This window comes from Rhinoderma darwinii, chromosome 4 (genome assembly GCF_050947455.1).
Source record: "Rhinoderma darwinii isolate aRhiDar2 chromosome 4, aRhiDar2.hap1, whole genome shotgun sequence".
In the NCBI taxonomy this organism is placed as follows: domain Eukaryota; kingdom Metazoa; phylum Chordata; class Amphibia; order Anura; family Rhinodermatidae; genus Rhinoderma; species Rhinoderma darwinii.
The window spans coordinates 154,032,639-154,056,221 of NC_134690.1; the positions used below are offsets into that span (position 1 = coordinate 154,032,639).

General features: G+C 42.8%; 1 protein-coding gene across 1 annotated transcript in view; it reads left to right on the forward strand.

Annotated features, from left to right (window-relative positions):
* Window positions 1-354: 354 nt before the first annotated feature.
* The window catches only part of LSG1 (large 60S subunit nuclear export GTPase 1), a 42,400-nt gene continuing 19,171 nt past the window's right edge, over window positions 355-23,583 (forward strand). The window contains exons 1-7 of the mRNA XM_075861750.1: window positions 355-509; window positions 4,445-4,571; window positions 7,541-7,661; window positions 7,794-7,880; window positions 7,966-8,052; window positions 13,730-13,790; window positions 17,236-17,412. Coding sequence (XP_075717865.1) covers window positions 417-509; window positions 4,445-4,571; window positions 7,541-7,661; window positions 7,794-7,880; window positions 7,966-8,052; window positions 13,730-13,790; window positions 17,236-17,412 — 753 coding nt within the window. The 5' untranslated portion in view covers window positions 355-416. The remainder of the gene's footprint in view (window positions 510-4,444; window positions 4,572-7,540; window positions 7,662-7,793; window positions 7,881-7,965; window positions 8,053-13,729; window positions 13,791-17,235; window positions 17,413-23,583) is intronic.

Sequence of the window (23,583 nt, forward strand, 5' to 3'; positions counted from 1 at the left end):
GCTGACTTTCGGTTATGAGGACATTTGTAGCTTCACAATGCAATGGGGTAACTTTGGCTGGGACACTGTTATGGAGTCACCTGTGGCTGACATACAGTTATGTATGGGCATCTATGACTTGCTCTTATGGGGGCATTTGTGACTGGCACATCTATAAAGCATATACATTTCATATATCAGTTCTCTAGCTATGGATGGGGGCCTCTCCCTGTTATTAATGATGAGGGTACGCACAGTATGGTCAGAATAACCAGCATCTCCCTACTAATTAATGCTCACTATGCAATTATACAGATGGAAAAGTGTGGAACCTTTGTACGGCACTAGGGGAGCTGTTTTGGTGCGGCACCACATCTGTTTCCTGTGTGATTACATTTTCGTTCCGTCGTTTCCGGTGTAGATCGCATGTGGAAGTAATGGGGAAAAAGAAGGCGACATGTGGGCTGGGGAGAGCTCTGATTAAGGATCGGACACAGAGCCAGCGGGGGCTGCGAGGGAAAGACTCCTGGGTGAGTACACACTTGTCTGCTGCGCTCCCCTCCCCCCGCTTCATGAGCACTGGCAGCTACGGGCACATCTACTATGGACAACCACATCTAGTGTCGTTTCTATGGAGAATAAGATTTGTCAGTGATGGGTTGCCTGGGGCAGTGTTACAGACAAACCTTCCGTGGATAGAACTACTATACATGCCCAGCTGGCAGTGAAGGGTAGTGAGATGGCGGCGTAGACTGGTGTAAGCAGATCCAGGTGCCCATAGATAAGTCTGTTCTGATGAGTAGATGTATAGGATTCTGCCCCAGCTGTGCTTTCTGAGATCACTGAGCGAATGTAGTATTCCAAGGAAATCTATTTTTGCTTAAATGTCATACATGATATTTAAAATGTCGGGTGCTCCACGGTAACAGACTACAAAATGCCACTTAGTGTCAATGACGTGGACAAAGTGTCAACTTGTACTTTTTACTAAGAAGCATGAGACAGAATGTTAAGGTCAGATTCACACATGTCGTTGTGCACAGCGGAAAGACTTGCAATAAATGTGCTCGGAAAATATAACCATCCTAATCGCTTGTTGCAGTTAAAGGGAGTGTCATCAGATTTTAGGCTGACACCGCTAGTTAGCAATAGGTTAAAGGAGTGGAAACATACCAGAGTTAAGATCTTGGGGCTTACATCGATAACAATTCCACCGTGTGCCCCATGCAAATTTAGATTTCAGCATCAACCACTCCCTTCTGCGGGTGATTGACAGCTCTGCTTGACTGCATCATACAAGCAGAGCTGTCAATCACCTGGGGGGGGGGGGAGTAGTTGAAGCTCTAGACGCCGGACACTTCCACTTCCGGAATAAAAGTAATTTTTTACCCTAATGCAAGCCCTAAGATCCCCAACACTGGTATGTTGGTATGTTCCTATACCTTTACCCTATCGCTAACTTGGGGTGTCAGCCGTTTGTTAGCCTCAAGTCTCATGACAGACTCGCTTTAAAGGAATACTCCGGTAAGGCTATGTTCACATCATGTTTTTTTGCCTATGTTTGATGTATAGGTCGGGAAAAAACTCCCAACATATACGTTAAACATAAGTTGCGAGGGATTCCTAAAAGTGGTATTCGTCACCTTAGACTGGTATCCGTTAAATGGATATGTCGTAAAATGGGATCATGAGTTCATGATGTATCCATTAAATAGATACTATTATAGTCTGTGGGTGATGGATGCCCCTATTAGGAATCCTTTTAACGTATCTGTCACCCATAGACTATAATCATATTCCTTTAACGTATGCATATTGAAAAGCCCATGATGTATATGTTAAGCATATACCTGGGACATGCCATACAGTAGCATACATCACCTATAAGCAACCATGTTAAAAAACTATACCGCGCTGTATACATTTTTTGGTAAGGGATCCAGCGGCATGGAAAAGCGTAGGCTTCTATGCTATTTTGTCCTTAAAAAAAAATAAAAAAATCACATATGGCAGCCCGAAAAAGTCCAAAAGTCATGCGCTGCGGCCTTAGTTCCTGCATTAGGCATAAAACTAGAGCAGTTTCGCCTGGAGTGTTCCTTTAAGGCTAAGTTCACACTACCATTAATATACGTTTACGGAAGAGAGGATCGAAAGGTAACCGTTGCTTTCCGTTTAATATTATAATTACCATTGATTTAAACGAAATGCAACTGAAACAAAAGAATTACCATTCAAATCAGTGGTAATTCTAAAGGAACCGTTGCCTTCTGTTTAATCTTTCGATCCTCTCTTCCTCTGACGGAAGAGAGGTAAACATATACTAACGGTAGTGTGAAAGAAGCCGGCCTCATGCACACGACCGTAGCCATGTGTACGGCCGTGATTTTCGGGTTGGCCGGCCACGGTGTGTCAGCCGCGAGCCGCCCGCAAATCGCGGGCTGTGCACATGGCCGCGCCCATTATTTTCAATGGGCCCGGACTGCAGAACACGGCCGTAATAAGACTTGCCCGTTCTTTCTGCGGTCCGGGCTCCGGCGCCATGCACGGACCGTGGAAACCACGGTTGTGTGCATGGCCCCATAGGAATGAATGGGGCCACAATTTTCCTGTGGATTTTCGGGAGAATTGCGGCCGCAAAAGCATGTTCGTGTGCATGGGGCCTTAGAACTGCTGATTTCTTCTACAAAATTGTAACATCTTCTAGCTCTAATGTGGTTGTGCTGTTTTCCCTGTTCTAATTTAAAATAACATATATGTTTTTTCATTAGAGAAACCATATCCTAGAATTATTTTAACCCTTTCATGACCAAGCCTAGTTTGTCGTTTAGAACCGCAGGGATTTTTTTTTTCGTCACCGCTTTCACAGAACCATAATTGTTTTTGTTTTTTTTTGCATCGCTGTACTGTGTAAGAGATTGTTTTCCTGTGGGATGAGTTGTAGTTTTCAAAGGCACCGTTTTGGGGTACATATAACTTATTAATTAACTTCTATTAAAGGGGTTTTCCCACAAACACGTGTTCCCTATCCACGTGTGTGATCGCTGGGGGTCCGACTGCTGGGACTTCCCTGGTGACTGCCATATTGGTTACACACTTCCTCCCTGTATTCTCTGTACAGTGCAGCCTATTGTGTTCGCTTTATGGCAGTTGAAATAAATGGGAGTTTACTTGACAGAGAAATGTCAGAGATTATTACAGTGAAGGATTACTACCCCTCCCCCAGACACCAGAGTCCGGGTGTGACTGCTACCTCAGCACCCCCTTATAGCCACTCTGCTGGTGTATTGGGTCACTATCCTGCCTTATCTAGGCCTCCAGTAATACAATAGATCTGTCATTAAAGAGGCTCTGTCACCAGATTTTGCAGCCCCTGCTATTGCAGCAGATCGGCGCTGCAATGTAGATTACAGTAACGTTTTTATTTTTTAAAAACGAGCATTTTTGGCCAAGTTATGACCATTTTTGTATTTATGCAAATGAGGCTTGCAAAAGTCCAACTGGGCGTGTTGAAAAGTACAAGTGGGCGTGTATTATGTGCGTACATCGGGGCGTGTTTACTACTATTACTAGCTGGGCGTTGTGAATAGAAGTATCAGCCACTTCTCTTCACAACGCCCAGCTTCTGGCAGTGCAGACACACAGCGTGTTCTTGAGAGATCACGCTGTGACGTCACTCACTTCCTGCCCCAGGTCCTGCATCGTGTCGGCCACATCGGCACCAGAGGCTACAGTTGATTCTGCAGCAGCATCAGCGTTTGCAGGTAAGTAGCTACATCGACTTACCTGCTAACGCCGATGCTGCTGCAGAATCATCTGTAGCCTCTGGTGCCGATGTGTCCTCGCTCGTCCGACACGATGCAGGACCTGGGGCAGGAAGTGAGTGACGTCACAGCGTGATCTCTCGAGAACACGGCTGTGTCTGCACTGCCAGAAGCTGGGCGTTGTGAAGAGAAGTGGCTGATACTTCTATTCACAACGCCCAGCTAGTAAAAGTATTAAAAACGCCCCGATGTACGCACATAATACACGCCCAGTTGGACTTTTACTTTAAACACGCCCAGTTGGACTTTTGCAAGCCTCATTTGCATAAATACAAAAATGGTCATAACTTGGCCAAAAATGCTTGTTTTTTAAAAATAAAAACGTTACTGTTATCTACATTGCAGCGCCTATCTGCTGCAATAGCAGATAGGGGTTGCAAAATCTGGTGACAGAGCCTCTTTAACTCTCCTACCTCTTAATGATGATGAGTTGATCCTCCTCATCCTGTGTCTGTATTTACAGCGAAGCTTCAGCTTATAGTAGCGAGGATGAAAACGGGAATATTTCTATACTGTCGTATGTGGATAGTCACATAAAAATAACCACCATCAAAACGTGAAGAATTCTGTTTATAATAAAACCCGGATTTATGTAATCTGTAAATTTCTGATGATCCGTTCCCTGTAATTCTTGTCTTTTACAGCTCCACACAAGTGAACTAAATGATGGGTATGACTGGGGCCGGCTGAATCTCCAATCTGTGACAGAACAAAGCTCGATCGATGACTTTCTTGCCACTGCAGAGTTGGCAGGAACAGAATTTGTTGCAGGTAAGGAGAATAAGTGTCACTTTTCAGTGAATATAAATACATGTAGAGTTCTAATTCTATATGGTATGCACACGCATGAACACTATGATAGCCGTATGTATATTAAGGATTAATATGTCTTCATTTCACAAGACTACTATGGGCGAGTCCGTGCTGCAATTGCGGACAAGAATAGGACATATTCTATATTTTGCAAATCATTTCTACGGCCCGGACACACACCTGTAAATGTACAGAAAGGTATCCGTGGCCAATAGAAATGGGTCCGCAATTTCAGCCGTAACTACCGATTCCGTAGTTACGGATGAAAATTACGGTCGTGTGCATGGGGCCTAATGTAGGGGCTTTGACAGTTATACCGGATCAGTTTCCAAAAGGATAGGGATAACGCATCATTGACTTCCATTGAATATTTGGCGTTAAAAAATACAGAAAAGTAAAAGTGGTTGTGTAATGACAGGGTAGGGAGACAGACAGGTGAGCCCTAATCTACCCGCCACTCAGTCCCTGCCTACTTGCAACGACCCGTCCTACGCGACTGGGTACAACTGGGCGACGGTCCCTACGCTCAGTAAGTGCAAGACAGACAAAACAAACGGGTACACAGAAGCGAGGGAAACGGGGCAGCTGCCCACGGAGACACCGTGAGCAACAAGAGTGGTGAACGAGCCGAGTCAAACCAGGAGATGAGCGAGGTACAAAAACGCTGAGCAGGGGAGTGGTCAGAAAGCCAAGGTCAATAACAAGCAGAGGATCAGTAGTACAAGCAGCAGCAGCAAGCCAGGAAACAAGCATAGAAGAATCACAGGCAAAGGAGGAACAGGAAAGGCAGGTATAAATAGACAGAGGGCGGGAGCTAGCTCCGTCTGGCCAGGCTGTGATAGGCTCTCCCACTCCTAAGCCTGACATCCTGAGTGGTGGAAGATGGAGTCAGTCTCCCAGACTTAGGAGCAGGTGCAGACTGATTGCCCACGGGCGTCGACACAGAACCTGTGTCTGGCAAATCCTTTACAGGTTGGTAAAGTGTGAATAAAGCCTTGATCCCAACCACCGATACACAAAATATACACAATGGGGCAGATTTATTATTCAAAGTGCGACAAGATTCTGGCTGAAATTGAGCCAGAATTCTGGTGCACGTGCCGTGCACCACATTTATTGACTGTTTTAGACACATTTTGTGCCTTGTTTGAATAGAGGTGGGGTCTAGCTGAAAGAGGGCATGGCTTAACATGCAAGACATGCGCCAATTTTTTGGCACAGAAATCCTGGTGTAAAGTAAGCTAACCAATAGGAACATTTTCAAACATGTCTATCTAAATGCGCCAAATTTATCATACAGCGTGAACCACTGTGATAAATTTGGCGCATCTCTTGACTGCCTTGTCCAAGTTAACGCTGTCTAAATCTTACACTGCATTAGTAAATCTGCCACAATGTTCCAATATATATTTAACAAAAAGTTTGTTGAGAAACAACATACACTGTCGTATTTATAACTACTTTCCTATGATTTTTTTCCGCCAATAATACTTCAGACACAATGGGGTGGATTTTCTAATCTGTTTAGCATAAACTGAGACCAGGCAGTCTGAAGATGCACCAAGTTTATCACAGTGGTGCACGCTGTATGATAAATTTGGCGCATGATCAGTAGTGTAGCTATAGGGGTCGCAGTTGCCACCGGGCCCCTAAGCCTGGGGGGCCCACTGGCCCCCGTTGCCATACAGCATGCTTGTTAAATACATTTTCTGTGCCGTGAAGCCGGCACTTCCTGGTTATGGTCACATGGTACACTTATAGTACCATGTGACCGTGTTATCACGTGACACGTCTTCCAACCAGTGCAGTGGATCAGCCGGTGCGGAGGACTCCAGGTGAGCTGCAGTGTCTGTATTGTGTTGCCTTGTAATGTATTGTGCTGTTTGCAGTGGAGAGGGGGGGCCGTTAAATTACAGCCCCCCCCTTTCCTCTCTCCACCGCAAACTGCACAATACAACACAATACATTGCACACTGTGTGTCACGTCCCCCTGGGGGGGTCGTGTGAAGACCTCCGGGGGGTCGCGAGTCACTCACCGAGGTCCCGATTCCATTCAATGCTGGAGCAAGGAGCGGACGTCTCCTTACTCCAGCTTTCACTGTGCCCTGAGCGGCTCGACGCAGGCAGGCGAGATGTAGCGACATCATCGCGCCTGTCTGCGCCGAGTCACTCATAGCACAGACCAGAGGAGGCGAAGGATCCTCCACCTGGCAAGGGAACGATAGGTAAGTAATTATGCTATTTTTCTATTATGCACATATAGCGGCATTATACTGCATGGGGGGCTGATATGGCATGGGGGCTGATATGGAGGGGCATTATACTGTATGGGGGCTGATATGGAGGGGCATTATACTGTGGGGGGCTGATATGGAGGGGCATTATACTGTATGGGGAGCTGATATGGAGGGGCATTATACCGTATGGGGAGCTGATATGGGGGGCATTATACCGTATGGGAGCTGATATTGGGGGGCATTATACTGTATGGGAGCTGATATGGAGGGGCATTATACTGTATGGGGAGCTGATATGGAGGGGCACATTTTTCGACACATGCTAGATGCAGACGGGGTAGTATCTGCAGATGCCGAACACTGGAACATTTTTGAAGTATTATGGTAGGCCTCTCCTGGAATTGGCTGAGGTGTGACAGTCCTGTTGTGTTCCATAGTCCTTGTCAAAAGGACCGCCGTGGAGAGAACCTGGGAGGAGAAGGTGGTAGTGAGGATTTGGTGGTGCTGGAAGCCAATGAATACTTTTAGCAGCTTTTAGGTGAAGTTTTTCTTCAGCTATGGAGCAATTCGGAGACCCTATTCTAAGGAAAACAGATTGTGAAAACTGGGAAGGGAAGTTGTTTTCTATGATTTTTTTTTATGATTTTTTCATCGGTTTACGTAAGATCTCTGTCTGATTTTTCTTCGTAGAGAAACTCAACATTAAGTTTGTCCCAGCTGAAGCCAGGACAGGATTGCTAACGTCCGAGGAATCTAGCAGAATCCATAAACTTCATGAAGAATATGAGCAGTTTTTGTGTATCCCACGACGGTAAGAACAGGTTGATTGTCCTGTTTCATTACTTGTTGCAATTCCTCCTTGCATAGAATGCTTCTTTCTGGTGTTCTGTTAGATTATAGACTCTTGAACACTATTGATGTCCTTTTATTCATTTGCTTGCAGACCACAATGGGATGAAAGTACCAGCGCTGAAGTTCTGAAGCAGTCCGAGAGGGAGAAGTTTTTGGAGTGGAGGCGCGAGCTTGCTAAGTAATTTATTACATGGTGCAGTGTGATTTTTGGATGATGGTATTTTGGTCATGGATAATCAGACTTCATTTTTTCTCCATACCAGACTTGAGGAAGAGAAGAAACTGATTCTTACACCATTTGAACGTAATCTAGATTTCTGGCGTCAACTCTGGAGAGTCATTGAAAGGAGGTAAATATTAAAGGGGTGCGGCAGGGTGCTTAACAGCTTATTCATGAGGGAACTGTATGTGCATAGACGTGAAATCCATGATCTGTAGCAACGCCATCCCCAAGAGCAAATCTCAGGGATCACACCTACCATATTCGCAGACATTGTAGGAGATTTTTTACATTCAATTATTTGTTTTCGCACTTGTCTATTACGGTTAAAGGGAATGTGTCGCTAGGAAAAAAATATATATATTTTTTTGTTAAACTGTTAGTATTTAAATGATTACACATTGTTCTAATTTTTTAAAAAAAATTTCACAAGTCAGGAAATATTATAAATTAGATTCTAATTTATAACATTTCCATGTGCTGGTCACTAGAGGGAGCAATTCCCAAAATTGCAGCATTGGCATGTGGTAAAGCAACCTCATTGCTTTATGCTGCAAAATTGGAGAAGACACACTCGCTCTAGTGTCCTCACACAATCCCCCCTCCTTTCTCCTGGCTAGTGCCAGGAGAAAGGAGGGGGTTGAATGTTCAAACCTCCTACACTGTGTGCCGCCATTTTTTGAGCGAATGCACAGTGTAGGAGGATTAGATACAGTGGTAATCAGACAGTATAACACGAACATACACACACACAAACAAACATAACTTACCTGCTCCTGCCACTGCCTCCGCTCCTAGTCCTTACTTCTGAACATATGGATGGAAGCCGCGACCGGAAGTAGTCCTCTCACTGTCCGGCCGCGGCTTCCGGTCCACATGAAAATGGCGCCGGATGTCGCTCTGCCGAAGAACTTCCTTTTGGACTGTGTAGGAGCGGCGCATGCGCCCTTCCCACACAGACGGCGTACGCTATAGTGAATGGAACGGCTCCTGTTCGCATTCTCTATGGGGATGTATGTGCCGTATTCCATCTCTGTATGTGTCGTTAATCGACACATACAGAGATGAAAAAAAAAATGGCAGCCCCCATAGAGAAGTAAAAGAAAGAAAAAAAGTACAACACAAAAACACAAATAAAATTTATTTTAATGATATACTAAAAGCAATAACATATAAAAAAAAAAAAGTTCCGTGACACCTTCCCTTTAATTTAACCTTTTTAGATAAAAGCTTAGTATCCTATTTAAGCAAATTATACCAAGCTCAAAATTCTAGGTGCAATACTCCAGGCGCAGAAATCGTCTGAAGTCGGGGTGCAGGATGAAAAGATTTTAATTCTGTGTCTCTGTTAGGGTTGTCACAATACCAGAATTTGGACTTAGATACCGATACTTTGTGTAGTGTTGCGATTCTCGTTACCAAAAAATAATTGAGGACAGAATAATTATATATATATTTTTTTCTCTTTGCATCTTATCTTTTTTTAATTTTTGCTTGATGTAGCTCTGAGACTTTTTTGTTTTTTGCAGGACCAGTTGTACTTTATGAAGGTGCTGGTATTACATTATCGTTTAATTTCTATACATTTTTTTTTTTTTTTGGTAAAAATGCTGAATTTATTTATTTATTTTTTGTTTACAGCATACACCAATCATCATTGTCAATTTGTTGTGCAGGTTATTACAGTCGCAACCATACCAAATATGTATATATTATGTATTGGGACTTGTATATTAATGTTTATTTATTGTAAAAAAAAAAAAAAATTGCATCTTTTTTGTTTTTTAACAGTTTTTTTTTATTTGACATTACTTTTTATTTTTAAATACTGTACTGCAGGTCTCCCTTCTCATTTTCAACATAAATGCCACGTTCCGCTTTGATCGCGTCCTTCGAGGGGATAGCGGCGGAGATCAAAGGTTTCTCTGAACTCCGCCGTTATTGCGGGACTGCAGCTGTGTATTATAGTCATTGCCCTGGTCCTGATCGCATGGGCGCACTTGCTGTGCCCACGCAATCCGCATGGTGTAATGTGGCCGGCGCTGTACTAATGAGCGGCATGCTCTGAAGACACAATATGGACGCTCTGTGGAGTGTGCGCGCCATGTTTTCGATCTTCAGGGCTAGTGCCGCCGCTCATTAGTGCAGCGCCGGGCGCATCACATCATACAAGTCACTAAATTTATATATTACAGTACAGCTTAGTATCGAAATACATGAATTCACAGCATTGAACCTTTTGGGGTTGCACAGCATGAAAATAGTATCGATATTTCATTGCATCGTTCAACCCTAGTCTCAGTAATGGAGTGTGGGGAAGGTTGGAAGCCGCAAGTGACAGCAGGAAGAAAGAGCACAGCCTGTTACTGTCATCTCTCCACCTGTACAACCTCCAGTGACCCCACTTTTTTTGCTATCACCCCTCTTTATCAGTAAGAGAGTATATGTTCTCATTTAGGGGGAAGGGGTTCTTTAGTAGAAAAAAAGGAGTGCGAAGAGGAGCATTTACACATCTAATTAGACCCTGCGCCTTATCAGGACGTTTGTCGACTATGTGACTCGGATGTTTATCGGCATCTGACGCGCACAGATTTTTGGTCTGTTTTGGTGATTGTGAAGAAATGAGCATGTATGAATAAGTGGCATGTATAAGTGGCATGTATGAATTTTGCACAACTTGTACTTTTGTGAGGGACCGTTCACCCCGTCCTTGCTAGGTAAGCCATACCTTTCTAAGCCGGTCCATATAACCTATCCAGAGATCCTTGCATCCTACGCTTCTTGCCCTTTCCTCAAATTTTTTCTGCTTTTTTTTTTTTAACATTCTATATTGGTGTTCGTCAGGGAAATATTCGAAGCTTAAAAAAACCCCATAGAGGTATTTCTACTATTATGCCCCTCACTCCCCCATCTCACATACTCAGATTATCATTGGTGGCAGTAGAGAGAGAAGAGAGGAGCGTTCTTCCCTCCTAATGTGACACAGTCGTCCCTGAAAGAAGAAAACCTCGCAGGCGCTGTACAGTGCGTGCACCGTGCTCTCTTCATTTATTTTAATATTAAGCTGTGCGGCCGCACGGCTTAGTATCGAAATACATAAATTGACGTTATTGAACCATTTGCCTCCGCACAGCAACGAAATGGTATCGACATTTCGATGCATCGTGCATCCCTATAAAGGAGTATTACGTTTTCAGCAAATATTTGAAAATTATATAACTTTTCATTTTGCAAAAAAATCACATTTGCTAAAACCGGAATAGCACTGTAATATTAAGCCGTTCCCGCATATGTACGTAACTGTACAGCCATTTTAGTGGTGCCTTCCTGCAAATGGATATACAATTACGTCCATTGGATGGCGCGGGCACAGGAGCTATACATCCCGCTGCATGGACAAGATCGGAGTTTTACTTAAAGGCTATGTACACCTTCGACATCTTGTTTGTTTTTTTTTCAAATAAAAGTGTACATCAGTCTGATTGGTGCAAATTCCTAAATAAGTTTTATTAAAAAAAATTTACTTTTTGAGCTACAGCTGCTTTGTATTCTGTATACAGAGCAGATGTATCTAGTGCTAAATCCTATTCCCGTCAGGTCCACAGGTTCAGTGTTATCGAGCTGTTATCGATCACATCTAAGTTCATAATCTATGTGATCGATTTACAGGTGGATCCTGCGTATCAGACACGCAGAACCCTCTGTCACTGAACCCATCAGTCCTGCGGACCTGATGGATTCAGGTCTTCGTGAACAATACAGCTGCTCTGTATACAGAATACAAAGCAGCTGTATCTCAAAAAGTAAAAATAATTTCATAAAATGTATTTAGGAAGTTGCACTAATCACACTGATACATTTTTAGTTTATTTATTAATTTAAAAAATAAAAAATAAATAGATGTCAAAGATTACGTTAATTAAAAACTGTTCCCGTGAAAAAAGAAGAAATTTTACACCAAAAAAGGTGGTTTTATTTAGCAAAAGTGCAAAAATTGAAATGACCCGTACAATACAATGATCACGTTATTTGAACCGGACGGTGAACAGGGTAATGAAAAGAAAATGCAAAAAAAATTATTCTTCCCTCAAAAATATAATAAATCAATAATTAACCCCTTGGCGACATACTATTACTGTGTCGCCACGGGGGAAGTACGGAGCGCGCTCCATACTCGGCGTGTGACTGCTGTGTTACACAGCCGACACCCCACTCCAGCGGGCGGAATCAAAGTTCACTTTGATTCCGCCCGTTTAACACCTAAAATTCTGCGGTCAATGGTGACCGCAGCATTTAAATAGTTAGAATCGGGGGCACAGCATTGTGCCCCCCTGCAGCACTATTGTCTGTTTACAATGGTTGTTATGGCAGCCTTGGGGCCTAATAAAGGCCCCCAGGTCTGCTATCTTTGTACTCCTTTTTTTTTATGTTTAAAAAAAATAATATATATATTAAAAGTTCAAAAAACACCCCTTTTCCCATTATAGCGTTGTTTTAACCCGCTTGGTGAACGCCATAAAAATGAAATTTAATTCTAAAACATGCAAATTGCTCTTTTTGGTCACCTTAGCTCTCTAAGAAAATGAAATAAAAAGTGAACAAAAAGTCGCATATACCCCAAAATGGTATCGGTGAAAACCACAGCTCGCCTCGCAAAAATTAAGCTCTCATATCGCTAAATTGACGGCAAAAATAAAAAAAAGTTATGACTCTCAGAACATGGCGACACAAAACATTTTTTTTTTTCGAAAATGTATTCATTTTTTTTTTTTTTTTTTTTAAATGTGGTAAATCATAAACCAAAACATAGAAATTTGGTATTGCCGTAATCGTATCAACCAACTTCCCAGTACATTATGCGGTAGAATTAATGACTACAAACTACAACTTGTCCCGCAAAAAAACAAGCCCTCATACAGCTTTGTCGACAAAAAAAACAAAGTTATGGCTTTTGAAAGGCGGGGAGGAAAAAACAAAAATGAAAAAACTGAAATCGGCCGTGTCTCCAAGGGGTTAAATGTACCCCAAAATGGTCCTATTAAGAAATATGACTCGTCCCGCAAAACAGCCCTCATATGGCACATGGAAGGAATAATTAAAAAGTTAAAACCTGAAAATGACTATACTTATTTGCTAATCATAGCGATTCATACAATAAAGGTAACATGTTGTTTATCCCGCACAGTGAACGCCGCACGGTTTTCCGAACGCAAAAAAATAATGGCTAAATTGCTGTCTTTTCCCCGCGAAACTAGACATGGACCGCACATCCACAATATATACGGTGATCTGAGCCGCTAGGCATAATTTATAAACCTGAACATGAGATTCTTTGTTCACATTTTGATCAAGCTGTATAAGCCCACTTGCCGTGTATAAGCTGTATAAGTCCCTACTCTACCAGTTCGAGTAGGGACTGACTTTGAAAGCGGTAGCCTTGAAGTGGCAAGTGGGCTTATACAGTTTGATCAAAATGTTAAAGAACCTCATATTCGTGTTCAGATGAATGGACCTGAATTCAGTTAAACAAAACCTGCATTGTGTGCATGGGGCCTTAGGCTGGAATCTCATGTTGCTGTTTAAATGCATTTTTTTAGCTGTGAGATGTGGCAAAAAACGCACTATTTTGCAACTATTTTATGGAAAATGGCGCGGATTCACGACAAACAAGGCACGGTGAGATCCCAGCCTTAATAGGCTTTTTTTCTCTTGTGTGTTTTTTTTTTTTTTTTGTTTTTTTCTATATCTACATTTGGCAGCCATATAGTTAAGCTATTTATGTGTTTTTTTGTTTTTTTTTTCCACAGTGATGTAGTGGTGCAGATTGTGGATGCCAGAAATCCACTCTTATTCAGATGCCACGATTTGGTAAGTTTAAGATTTTTTACTTAAATACTCAAGTTTGAAAATATGGAAAATGAGTCATCAAAAATTCATTGTTTTATTTATTGCGACTCGTGTTTCATATGCCAGAGCACTGGAGTGAGATGTGCGCTTTTCTGGCTGTCCATTCGCCAGAAATTCCAATCTACTCCAGCTATGAGTACTAAGATATATATATAATTGTATTTGCTAGACTATTGATTATGTACTTGTCACACTTAGTTTTGATTTTTAATATGACACATATTATAGATATTATCCTTTTTATAATTCAATAAAAAAAACACATGCAGAAACTGAAAAGATTTTAAAGGTAAGCTGGCCATACATCAGATAACTGCCTGCCGAATGCCTGTTTTGCCGACAGCTGTTTTTCCCAACTACAATAAACATGCATGCTCGGTTCAGCAGACCGTGCATGTTTATTTCAATGGTGGGAGGGGGAAAAATTACTCCCAGAACTTTCTGGCGGCAGCTTATCTCCCATAGGGACAGAGGATCAGACCATTTGAAATTCAGCATGCCCGATTCCTTTTTTTCCTTGATATCTGCCATCGGTGGGTAGCTGGGATGCACATTAGTTTGTTGGCTGTCCCTGCCAAAATCTGCGGGTTTGGCTGACTTTTACTTAATGTACATGGCCAGTTATCCCTTTGCATTGAATTCTAACTACTTGATCTGGTGTTATAACGGTTACTCTAGAACAGGGGTCTCAAACTCGGCCGGGTAAGTGGGCCGCATATAGAAAAAATGGGAAGTTGACGGGCCGCATTACTTTCAAATTTGATACAATACAAAATTATTATTAATCAATTAGTTATTTGAACTACTATAACACTATATTACTATAATAATAATACTACATTACTATAATAATACTGCTAGGTTTAAAATTTGAGAGAATTCTCCACGTGCTTATTTCAACAATCCAGTTTAAGTGTCGCTAAATGCAGTCGGGCGGCTCAGTTGGCAGACGCACATGTCAAGATTGGGCAGCCCCTTTTTAGATGGGTCCCGCAGCGCCCTCTGCAGATGGGGGCCGCAGCGCCCTCTGCAGATGGGGGCCGCAGCGCCCTCTGCAGATGGGGGCCGCAGCGCCCTCTGCAGATGGGGGCCGCAGCGCCCTCTGCAGATGGGGGGCCGCAGCGCCCTCTGCAGATGGGGGGCCGCAGCGCCCTCTGCAGATGGGGGGCCGCAGCGCCCTCTGCAGATGGGGGGCCGCAGCGCCCTCTGCAGATGGGGGGCCGCAGCGCCCTCTGCAGATGGGGGGCCGCAGCGCCCTCTGCAGATGGGGGGCCGCAGCGCCCTCTGCAGATGGGGGGCCGCAGCGCCCTCTGCAGATGGGGGGCCGCAGCGCCCTCTGCAGATGGGGGGCCGCAGCGCCCTCTGCAGATGGGGGGCCGCAGCGCCCTCTGCAGATGGGGGGCCGCAGCGCCCTCTGCAGATGGGGGGCCGCAGCGCCCTCTGCAGATGGGGGGCCGCAGCGCCCTCTGCAGATGGGGCCGCAGTGCAATGTCAGAGGCTTCCTCAGAGTCCTGGAGCAGAGCCTATTCTAGCGCTCTGCCCGGGACTCCGGCTCTGGGGAAGCCCCAGACATTGCTGTTCATATATGGACAGCGATGTCAGGGAATTCCACAGAGTGCCGGGGCAGAGCCGATACTAGCGCTCTGCCCGCGACTCCGGCTCTGGGGAAGCCCCCAGACATCGCTGTCAATATGAGGACAGCGATGTCCGGGGATTCCCCAGAATCCCAGAGCAGAACCTACACTAGCGCTGTGCCCGGGACTCCGGCTCTGGGGAAGCCCCAGACATCGCTGTCCATAAGTGGACAGCGATGTCAGGGAATTCCGCAGAGTTCTGCAGCGGAGCCTGTACTAGTGTTCTCCTAGGGGCTCCGCTCTGGGGAAGACCCTGAGACCACTGTCCATATATGCACAGCGATGTCAGGGAATTCCACAGAGTGCCGGAGCAGAGCCTATACTAGTGTCTCTGTGTCCTGCGGGCCGCAGATGACTGCCTCGCAGGCTGCGTGCTTGAGACCCCTGCTCTAGAAGGGCCAGCCTTTCACTCAAGATAATTATATCATCTAGAGCAGTGATCCCCAAACACCAGGCTGCAGATTAATACCAAGCCGCGGATCATTTGTTACAGGGCCGCGGTATCTGGTATCCACAGGGAATGTGGTTCGGTCTTTCAACCAGAAAGTCTGCTGCGGAATACTGGGATGGGATTGCGTTTCATCCCACGAGACCACTGTAGCGGCGGTCACATGGGATGAAACGTGATCCCAGGAGGCCAGCCTGGAGAAAGAACACAGACTTCTGGGTAAGTATATACGTTTTTTTTTTCTTTATTGCGATTCCGCCACAATAAATACAACATCTGCTACTTGTTGTGGGTTTTACCTCCCATTGAATTCAATGGGGAAAACCCGCAACAAATACGCAAATATAGTTGACGCAAATATAGTTGACATGCTGCGGAATAAAACTCCGCACCACGTCAATTTCTGAGCGGTTCTTCCGCTCACTATTTATGTAGCGTGTGTGTGAGGTTTGTTCTATCTCATCCACTTTGCTGCTACTGTATATGCTGCAGATTTTAGAAAGTGTCCAAGGATCTACCAGCAGCCAAATGAGGGAGGAACCACCTAGGGTACACCACCAACAAACCTTTTTGACAGAGTCAACATCATCAATCATATGTTTATCGTGCGGTAGATACATTAATTGATATAAGGTCATCCTATAATGTTAGTCGTCTTTGCTGAAAATTTATTTTACGCTTAGTCCTATACAAGTTAATCTCGAATTCACAAAATGTAAAGTATTCACTTATACAAAATGTAACCCCTTGGATAACAGATTATACATCAGGAAGATGGTTTCCTGTGAATCAACAAGTGTATCCGAAAGTATGGTATCAATTGAAGCAGTCCCTCATACCTTCTTCAGGAGGTGGCTTTAATTTGACACCTATTTTTCTATTGCTTTTTTTGTTTTCGCCGCCCCCTTTCCTATACGTTTTCTAAAAGGGTTCCACCCGTTACAGCACGATGGCTGGTGTGAGTGTCTATTGCTGAACTACATTGTGTGGATCCTTCTGATTGACTCGAGTTTGAGCCTGAGTCTGTGGAGGCCTTGACGGAGTGTGCATAACGGCCATAGGCTTAATTTACTCCCCATCCTATAACTATGCTTATATTCCAGTAGAGATTTGTGCTTTATGGTCAGTGCCGCAGATACTTTTTCTCTTGGTATATATTGACTTGGACTGTACCTTTTTGGTGCTGAGACACCTCCGATACGGCGTATTTACCAATTCAAAGTGTTTTGGGGCCTTGAATGGGACTTGTGGTTCCATGTTGTAGAAGACATACCACAGTTGTAATGCCAATAATAAAATTTATTTTTTTCTTTTTTTTTTAAAGGAGCGGTATGTCAAAGAAATAAATCCACAGAAGGAAAATATAATCCTAGTAAACAAGGCGGACTTGTTAACTGAAGGCCAGCGTCAGGCCTGGGCACTCTTCTTTGAAAAAGAATGCGTTAAAGTTGTGTTCTGGTCAGCTCTGGCTGAGTCAGAAAGGCTTTCTGAAGATGCCAAGGTATGTTTCTCAATCATTTTCTATATACATTGGTGCCCTGAGTATACATTTACATCTTTTTAGAAATTTTCAGATTTTAAGTGACCGTATTTAGTGTTTATGGGTAAGAGGTGGGATTTTCCATTTCATCCATCATGGCTGCAGCCCATGGAGGTTGACCCTTGACCTCTGTAGGGACAGGAACCAGAGAGGAGGTTGTGGGAGGGGCCTTTTGAGGTATCAATGTTTCCTGTCCTAGGGGGGCAATTACAAAAAAAAAAAGTGCCAGGACACTGCCAGATGCTCCATGAGCGTATAGGAAGTCTGTGCGTAGGAGCATGCAGTAGGCACGTGCCAAACGCCAGAATTACTGCATCTCGCAGGTCGTTTGGGGACAACGTCAGATGCTGAGTACCAGGGGCGATGTGGATGCTAGGACGCACTGTTTGCAGAGGCATCTGATCTTTCATTGAACCTATATAAAAGAAAATAATACTAATTCTAGTCTCCTAGTTCTGAGGATAAGATTGCTATCCGCTTTGATGTGATTGAATGGATCTCGGTCTCCTATACAAGGAGTACCCCAGATGGGATATGTATCTTTTATTCTATGTCCTGGGCACTCATAAGCACAAATCTGATGAGAAGAAAATCTGTAAATGTGCTGTGTGTACTAAACCATTACCAAAGCCATCAGTAATGAAAGAATTTAGTAATATCATCAGAAAAGAAGTTCAGACTATGGCTTCCATGGCCCAGCAAGGCTTGAATACCAGTTCTTAACCTATGAAAAGGCAGAATCTGAGGATGATAATATCTGGTTCCCTAAAGACTGAGGGATAATGATGTATTTTTTTTTTGTTCAGAAGACAACGATAAAAAAAATTATTATTTTGCTTCTGAGGATATGGACTATGCTTAAAGCTATATGTAGTACCATCAACGTGGAAAAGGTGTGCAAGCCTAGGTCTAGTAACTTACAGACGTCCTCAGCCAGAAATATCTAGATCCAGGGGGATGTTCTTTAACCAATAACTAGTTGTTTGTTGGGAAATCCTCAGATCGATCTCTTTGCCTCCCAGAAAATTACAAAAAATGTATTATTTTCTCTAGATCAGAGAGACCGGTCTCCGGGAATAGATACACTTTCACAGTGGTGGTACATGGAAGTGGCTTATGCCTTTCCTCCAGTTCTGCGGTTTCCAAAGATTCTGCAGAAAATCCAACTGGAAACAGAAAAAAGGATATGGATTGTGCCTTATTGGCCAAAGAAGAATTGGTTCATTCTTTTGAAGGAACTAGCACTGGAACAACCCATTATTCTAACAAATAAGTGCAATCTTCACTCCAGGGTCCTCTTCTACTTCAGTCTAGGGAGACTTTGTCTTAGTGCCTGGATCCTGAAAGTACGCAATTAAAGCACAGGGGACTTTCAGACAAGATAATTACTACCCTTCAGTTTAGTAGGAACTAGTAGACATCGTCGATCTACCTTAAATTCCAGAAGAGATTCTGTTCCTGATGTGGTGAGGATGTGCCAGATAAATCCAGGCCTGTTCTGCAAAAGATTCCTGAATTTCTTCACAATGGACTTGAATTAGGCCTTAAAGAGGCTCTGTCACCACATTATAAGTGGCCTATCTTCTACATAATGTGATCGGCGCTGTAATGTAGATTACAGCAGTGTTTTTTTATTTCGAAAAACGATCAATTATGAGTTATAACCTATTTTAGATTTATGCTAATGACTTTCTTAATAGACAACTGGGCATGTTTTTACTTTTGACCAAGTGGGCGTTGTGGAGAGAAGTGTATGACGCTGACCAATCTGCATCATACAAATCTCTCCATTCATGTAATCCGCACATAGTGATCCTGCGTTGTTCACGATGTGCTGTCACATACACACATTAACGTTACTGAAGTGTCTTGAGAGTTAATAGACATCACCTCCAGCCAGGACACTATCTATTCACACTCCTGACACTTCGGTAATGTTTGTGTGGTACTTACAGCACAGCAAGCGTAATCTCGCGAGATCAAGCTGTAAATGACAGCTTACAGCGTGATCGCGAGATCACTGTTGCTGTGCTGTAAGTCCCACACAAACGTTACCGAAGTGTCGGGATTGTGAATAGACATCGCGTCCTGGCTGGAAGCGATGTCTATTAACTCTCAAGACACTTCAGTAACGTTAATGTGTGTATGTGACAGCACATAGTGAACAACACAGGATCACTATGTGCGGATTACATGAATGGAGAGAAGTGTATGATGCTGATTGGTCAGCGTCATACACTTCTCTCCACAACGCCCACTTGGTCAAAAGTAAAAACACGCCCAGTTGTCTATTAATAAACTCATTAGCATAAATCTAAAATAGGTCATAACTCCGTCAAAATTGATCATTTTTCTAAATAAAAAAAACACTGCTGTGATCTACATTACAGTGCCGATCGCATTATGTAGAAGATAGGCCACTTATAGTGTGGTGACAGAGCCTCTTTAAACCAAGCACCCTTAATAGTGACCACCAATACGCCTTTTCACGGCAGTCGCTAAAGGGCCTTGGGCTAGGCCGTCTCCTTTTCAAGGCGGCTCAGTCTAAGTACTGCACAGGTGCCCTGTGCAGGCTGGAGCCGGGGCTCGGCTGTCTGATGGCAGCCGGGCTACTGTTCCGATGATAGCGATCGAAGTTTACTTAGATCGCGCCTGTTAAATGCTGTGGTCAATAGCATCTGTGGCATTTAACTTATTTACAGAGGGAGGGAGCTCATAAATGCAATCGCGGGTCTCTGATGGGGTGTCATGGCAGCCGGGGGCCTGATAAAACCGGGGGCCTGATAAAACCCCCCAGGTCTGCCATGGGCATATGCCTATTAGAACGTGCCAGAGGCACGTCCTAATAGATTGCCTGTCAGATTTACACTGACGCGCAATAATGCTCTGGTGTACTAAGTATACCAAAGCATTATAGCAGCGATCTGAAGATCACATAGTAAAGTCTCCTAGTGGGACTAATAATTTTTATTTCGCATTATTTATTTTATTAATAAAAATTACAGTGTAAAAAATAAATCAATTTTTCCCATAAAAAGTGATTTTATTTAGTAAAACTGTAAAAAATAAATAAAAGTACACACCTATGGTATCGCTGAGACCGTAATGACCCAAACAATAAAGTTTAATATGTAATTTGAACCGCAAGGTGAACGCCGTAAAAAAAACACAAACTATGGTGAAATTATTGGGTTTTTTTTCCATTGCCCCCAAATAAGTCATAATAAAAGTTTATCAATAAGTCCCATGTACCCCAAAACAGTACAAATCAAAACTATGTTTTGTCCCGCAAAAAACAAGGCCACATATCACCACATGGACGTAAAAATGAAAAAATTCCGACACTGCAAAAATTACGACTCTGCAAAAACAAATCCTTTTAGTTCAAAAGTGTTTTTTTATTGTGCAAAAGTCGTAAAACATAAAAAACCTCTACATATGTGGTATCGTCGTAATCGTACCGACCCATAGAATAAATTAAAGGTAATGTGTTATTTACGCCGCACAGTGAACGGCGTGAATTTAAAACGTATAGAACAATGGTGGAATTTCAGGGTTTTTTTTCTATTCCCCCCCCCCCCCCACCCCCCAAAAAAAAGTTAAGAAAAGTTAATCAAAAAATATGTACCCCAAAATGGTGCCATTAAGAAGTACAACTAATCCTGCAAAAAAACAAGTCCTCGTACAGCTATGTAGACGGAAAAATAAAAAAGTTATAGCTCTTTGAATGCGACTATAGGAAAAAAAAAAAAATAATTGCTTGGTCATTAGGGCCTAAAATAGGCTGGTCACTAAGGGGTTAAAGTACATAAGTAATTGCACTAGCGATGTAATAATTGCATGTGTAAAGAGAATCTGTCACTAGTAATGCCCTATCTGATAGGTGCTGTCATACATATATATATATATATATATATATATATATACACATATATATACATATACATGCTATATCAATTTGGTTGTATTGACTAGCAGAATAAAGTCATTTTTACCTCTCGGTGAATGCTGCAAAAACGAAAACCCAAAAGAACAGTGGAGGTGTTTTTATTTTTCATTTCACCCTACAAATTGTATTTTTTGTGTTTCCCAGTGCATTATAGAGTACGTTAAATAGTGCGATTTAAAAACTACAGCTAGTCCCACAAATAAAAACCTTAGGCGACCATGACGACGGAAAAATAAGTTATGGCTTTTGGAAGGTGGGGTAGGAAAAAACAAAAAATGTCTGTCTGCAACAGCAAGGGGTTAAAAACAGCATACACGTGTGTGTGTGTGTGTGTGTGTGTGTCACTTCAGCACACATATATATATATAATGTGTATATCACTTCAGCCAGACTGTTGGGGGAAATCCACGCACTGTCCATAAGAGAACCAAATCTCAGAAAAACAGACAACAGAGTTGCGTTTAAACTTGATCCAGCCTTTTTCCCAAAAGTTGCTAAGGAAATTGCCTTACCATTCTTTTGTGCTCACTTGCTGCAGTCCTATTGCATTTAGGAATTATTGTACGGCGTGTTTGGCCACCCCTAATGTCCTCCATAATGAAGCTGCTGACCTCCGCAGGATTTTCTTGCATTAAACTTTATTGAGGATATTATCCCTGTAATAGAATTTTCACAGTATAAGGGCTCATTCAGACGAACGTGAATAATGTCCATGTGATGTGCAGGGAAATCTCGCGCAGCACACGGACCCATTGATTTCAATGGGGCCATTAAAACATGCAGGAGTTTTCACGCAGCGTATGTCTGTTGCCTAAAACTCCCCGCATCTCCTATATTGGTGCATTTTTCACGCACCTATCGCCCATTGAAGTCAATGGGTGCATGAAAATCACGCACTGCACACGGATGCACATCCGTGTGCTGTGCGTGATTTACGTATCAATTGAATTGAGAATAATAATAATAAAATTGAAAAAAAGATGTGCTTTGCAAGTGTGTGAATAACGCATGCCACTCGCAAAGCACTCGAACCAGATTCACGCGCGTGAATGTAGCCTTAGTTGTAGTCACTATCTGCCGTGCAGAAGCAACTCCTTTACTACAGTGGAGGCTTCATTGTTGCAAAAAGCACAGCAACCGTAAAATATTTATTGTCTTATTCAATTTAGAGAATCTTCACATCTGGTTGGAGGCTCTACTAGGGGTCTCCATCACAGATCTGGCAGGGATTACCGGAAACAATAGCGCAGCATTCTGTGCTATTGTTTCCGGTTAAACCACGGACACCGCGACAGAAAGCCGACGGAACCGATTAAAGTAGTGCAACGGAACCGTGGCTAATGGTTTTCCCTTTTTCTGCTCCTCTAAAAGAGCAGAACAACCAAAAGCAGTGACGCAGGTGTGAACCCAGCCCTAAAAATAGAGGCACACAGATTGTATTGCTTTTATATGAATCACATAAACGTTTTCTGTTTATTTTTGTTAACTTTTATTGTCATAATTAAAAATTTTTTATTGATGTAAGATGGTAGTATTTTGCCCCATTGGCAAATGTGAATATAAATATTGTCGATTTATTGACCCCATCCTTCAAGTTGATGCAAAATAAATACTCTCATCTGTAATCGTGTTCTAATTCCAAGAGAGTAAATGAACATACTTTGGATGTAAGGAGAATTGTCCTCAAATATCTCGAAACTACTAAAGATTAGAGAGAGGACTCTCAAGTTTCAAAAAATACAATAGCCAGATGGATAAACTATTGTGGAGTGCTGTTACACTATCTCTTCCTCTTGAGCGGGAAAAGTAGGGGCCTCGTTGGACCAGATCTGCAGTACTACAACTTGGTCCAGTTTACATACCGTCATCAGACATTTTAGGCGGTATTTGCAAACAAAAAACGGTTTGGTATTTTGGTCGTTAAGTACTTTAGGCCATTGTCCCTCCATAAATCTACTCATCTGGTAAATCTCCAGGTAGGGAGGTAGGGCCGTCATGGGGGGTAAAATAGAAATAAGCGGCCTTTTTATTTTTTTTTTTATTTTTTTTTTAAAGTTTAAATTTTTTTATTAACTTTTCAGAGTTACAGGAAAAGAAAAAGAAAGAAAAACAAAAACGATATCGGACTATAACAATATTAGGTCCACACAATAAACTTCAAACATGTAGATTCTGTGGTTTCT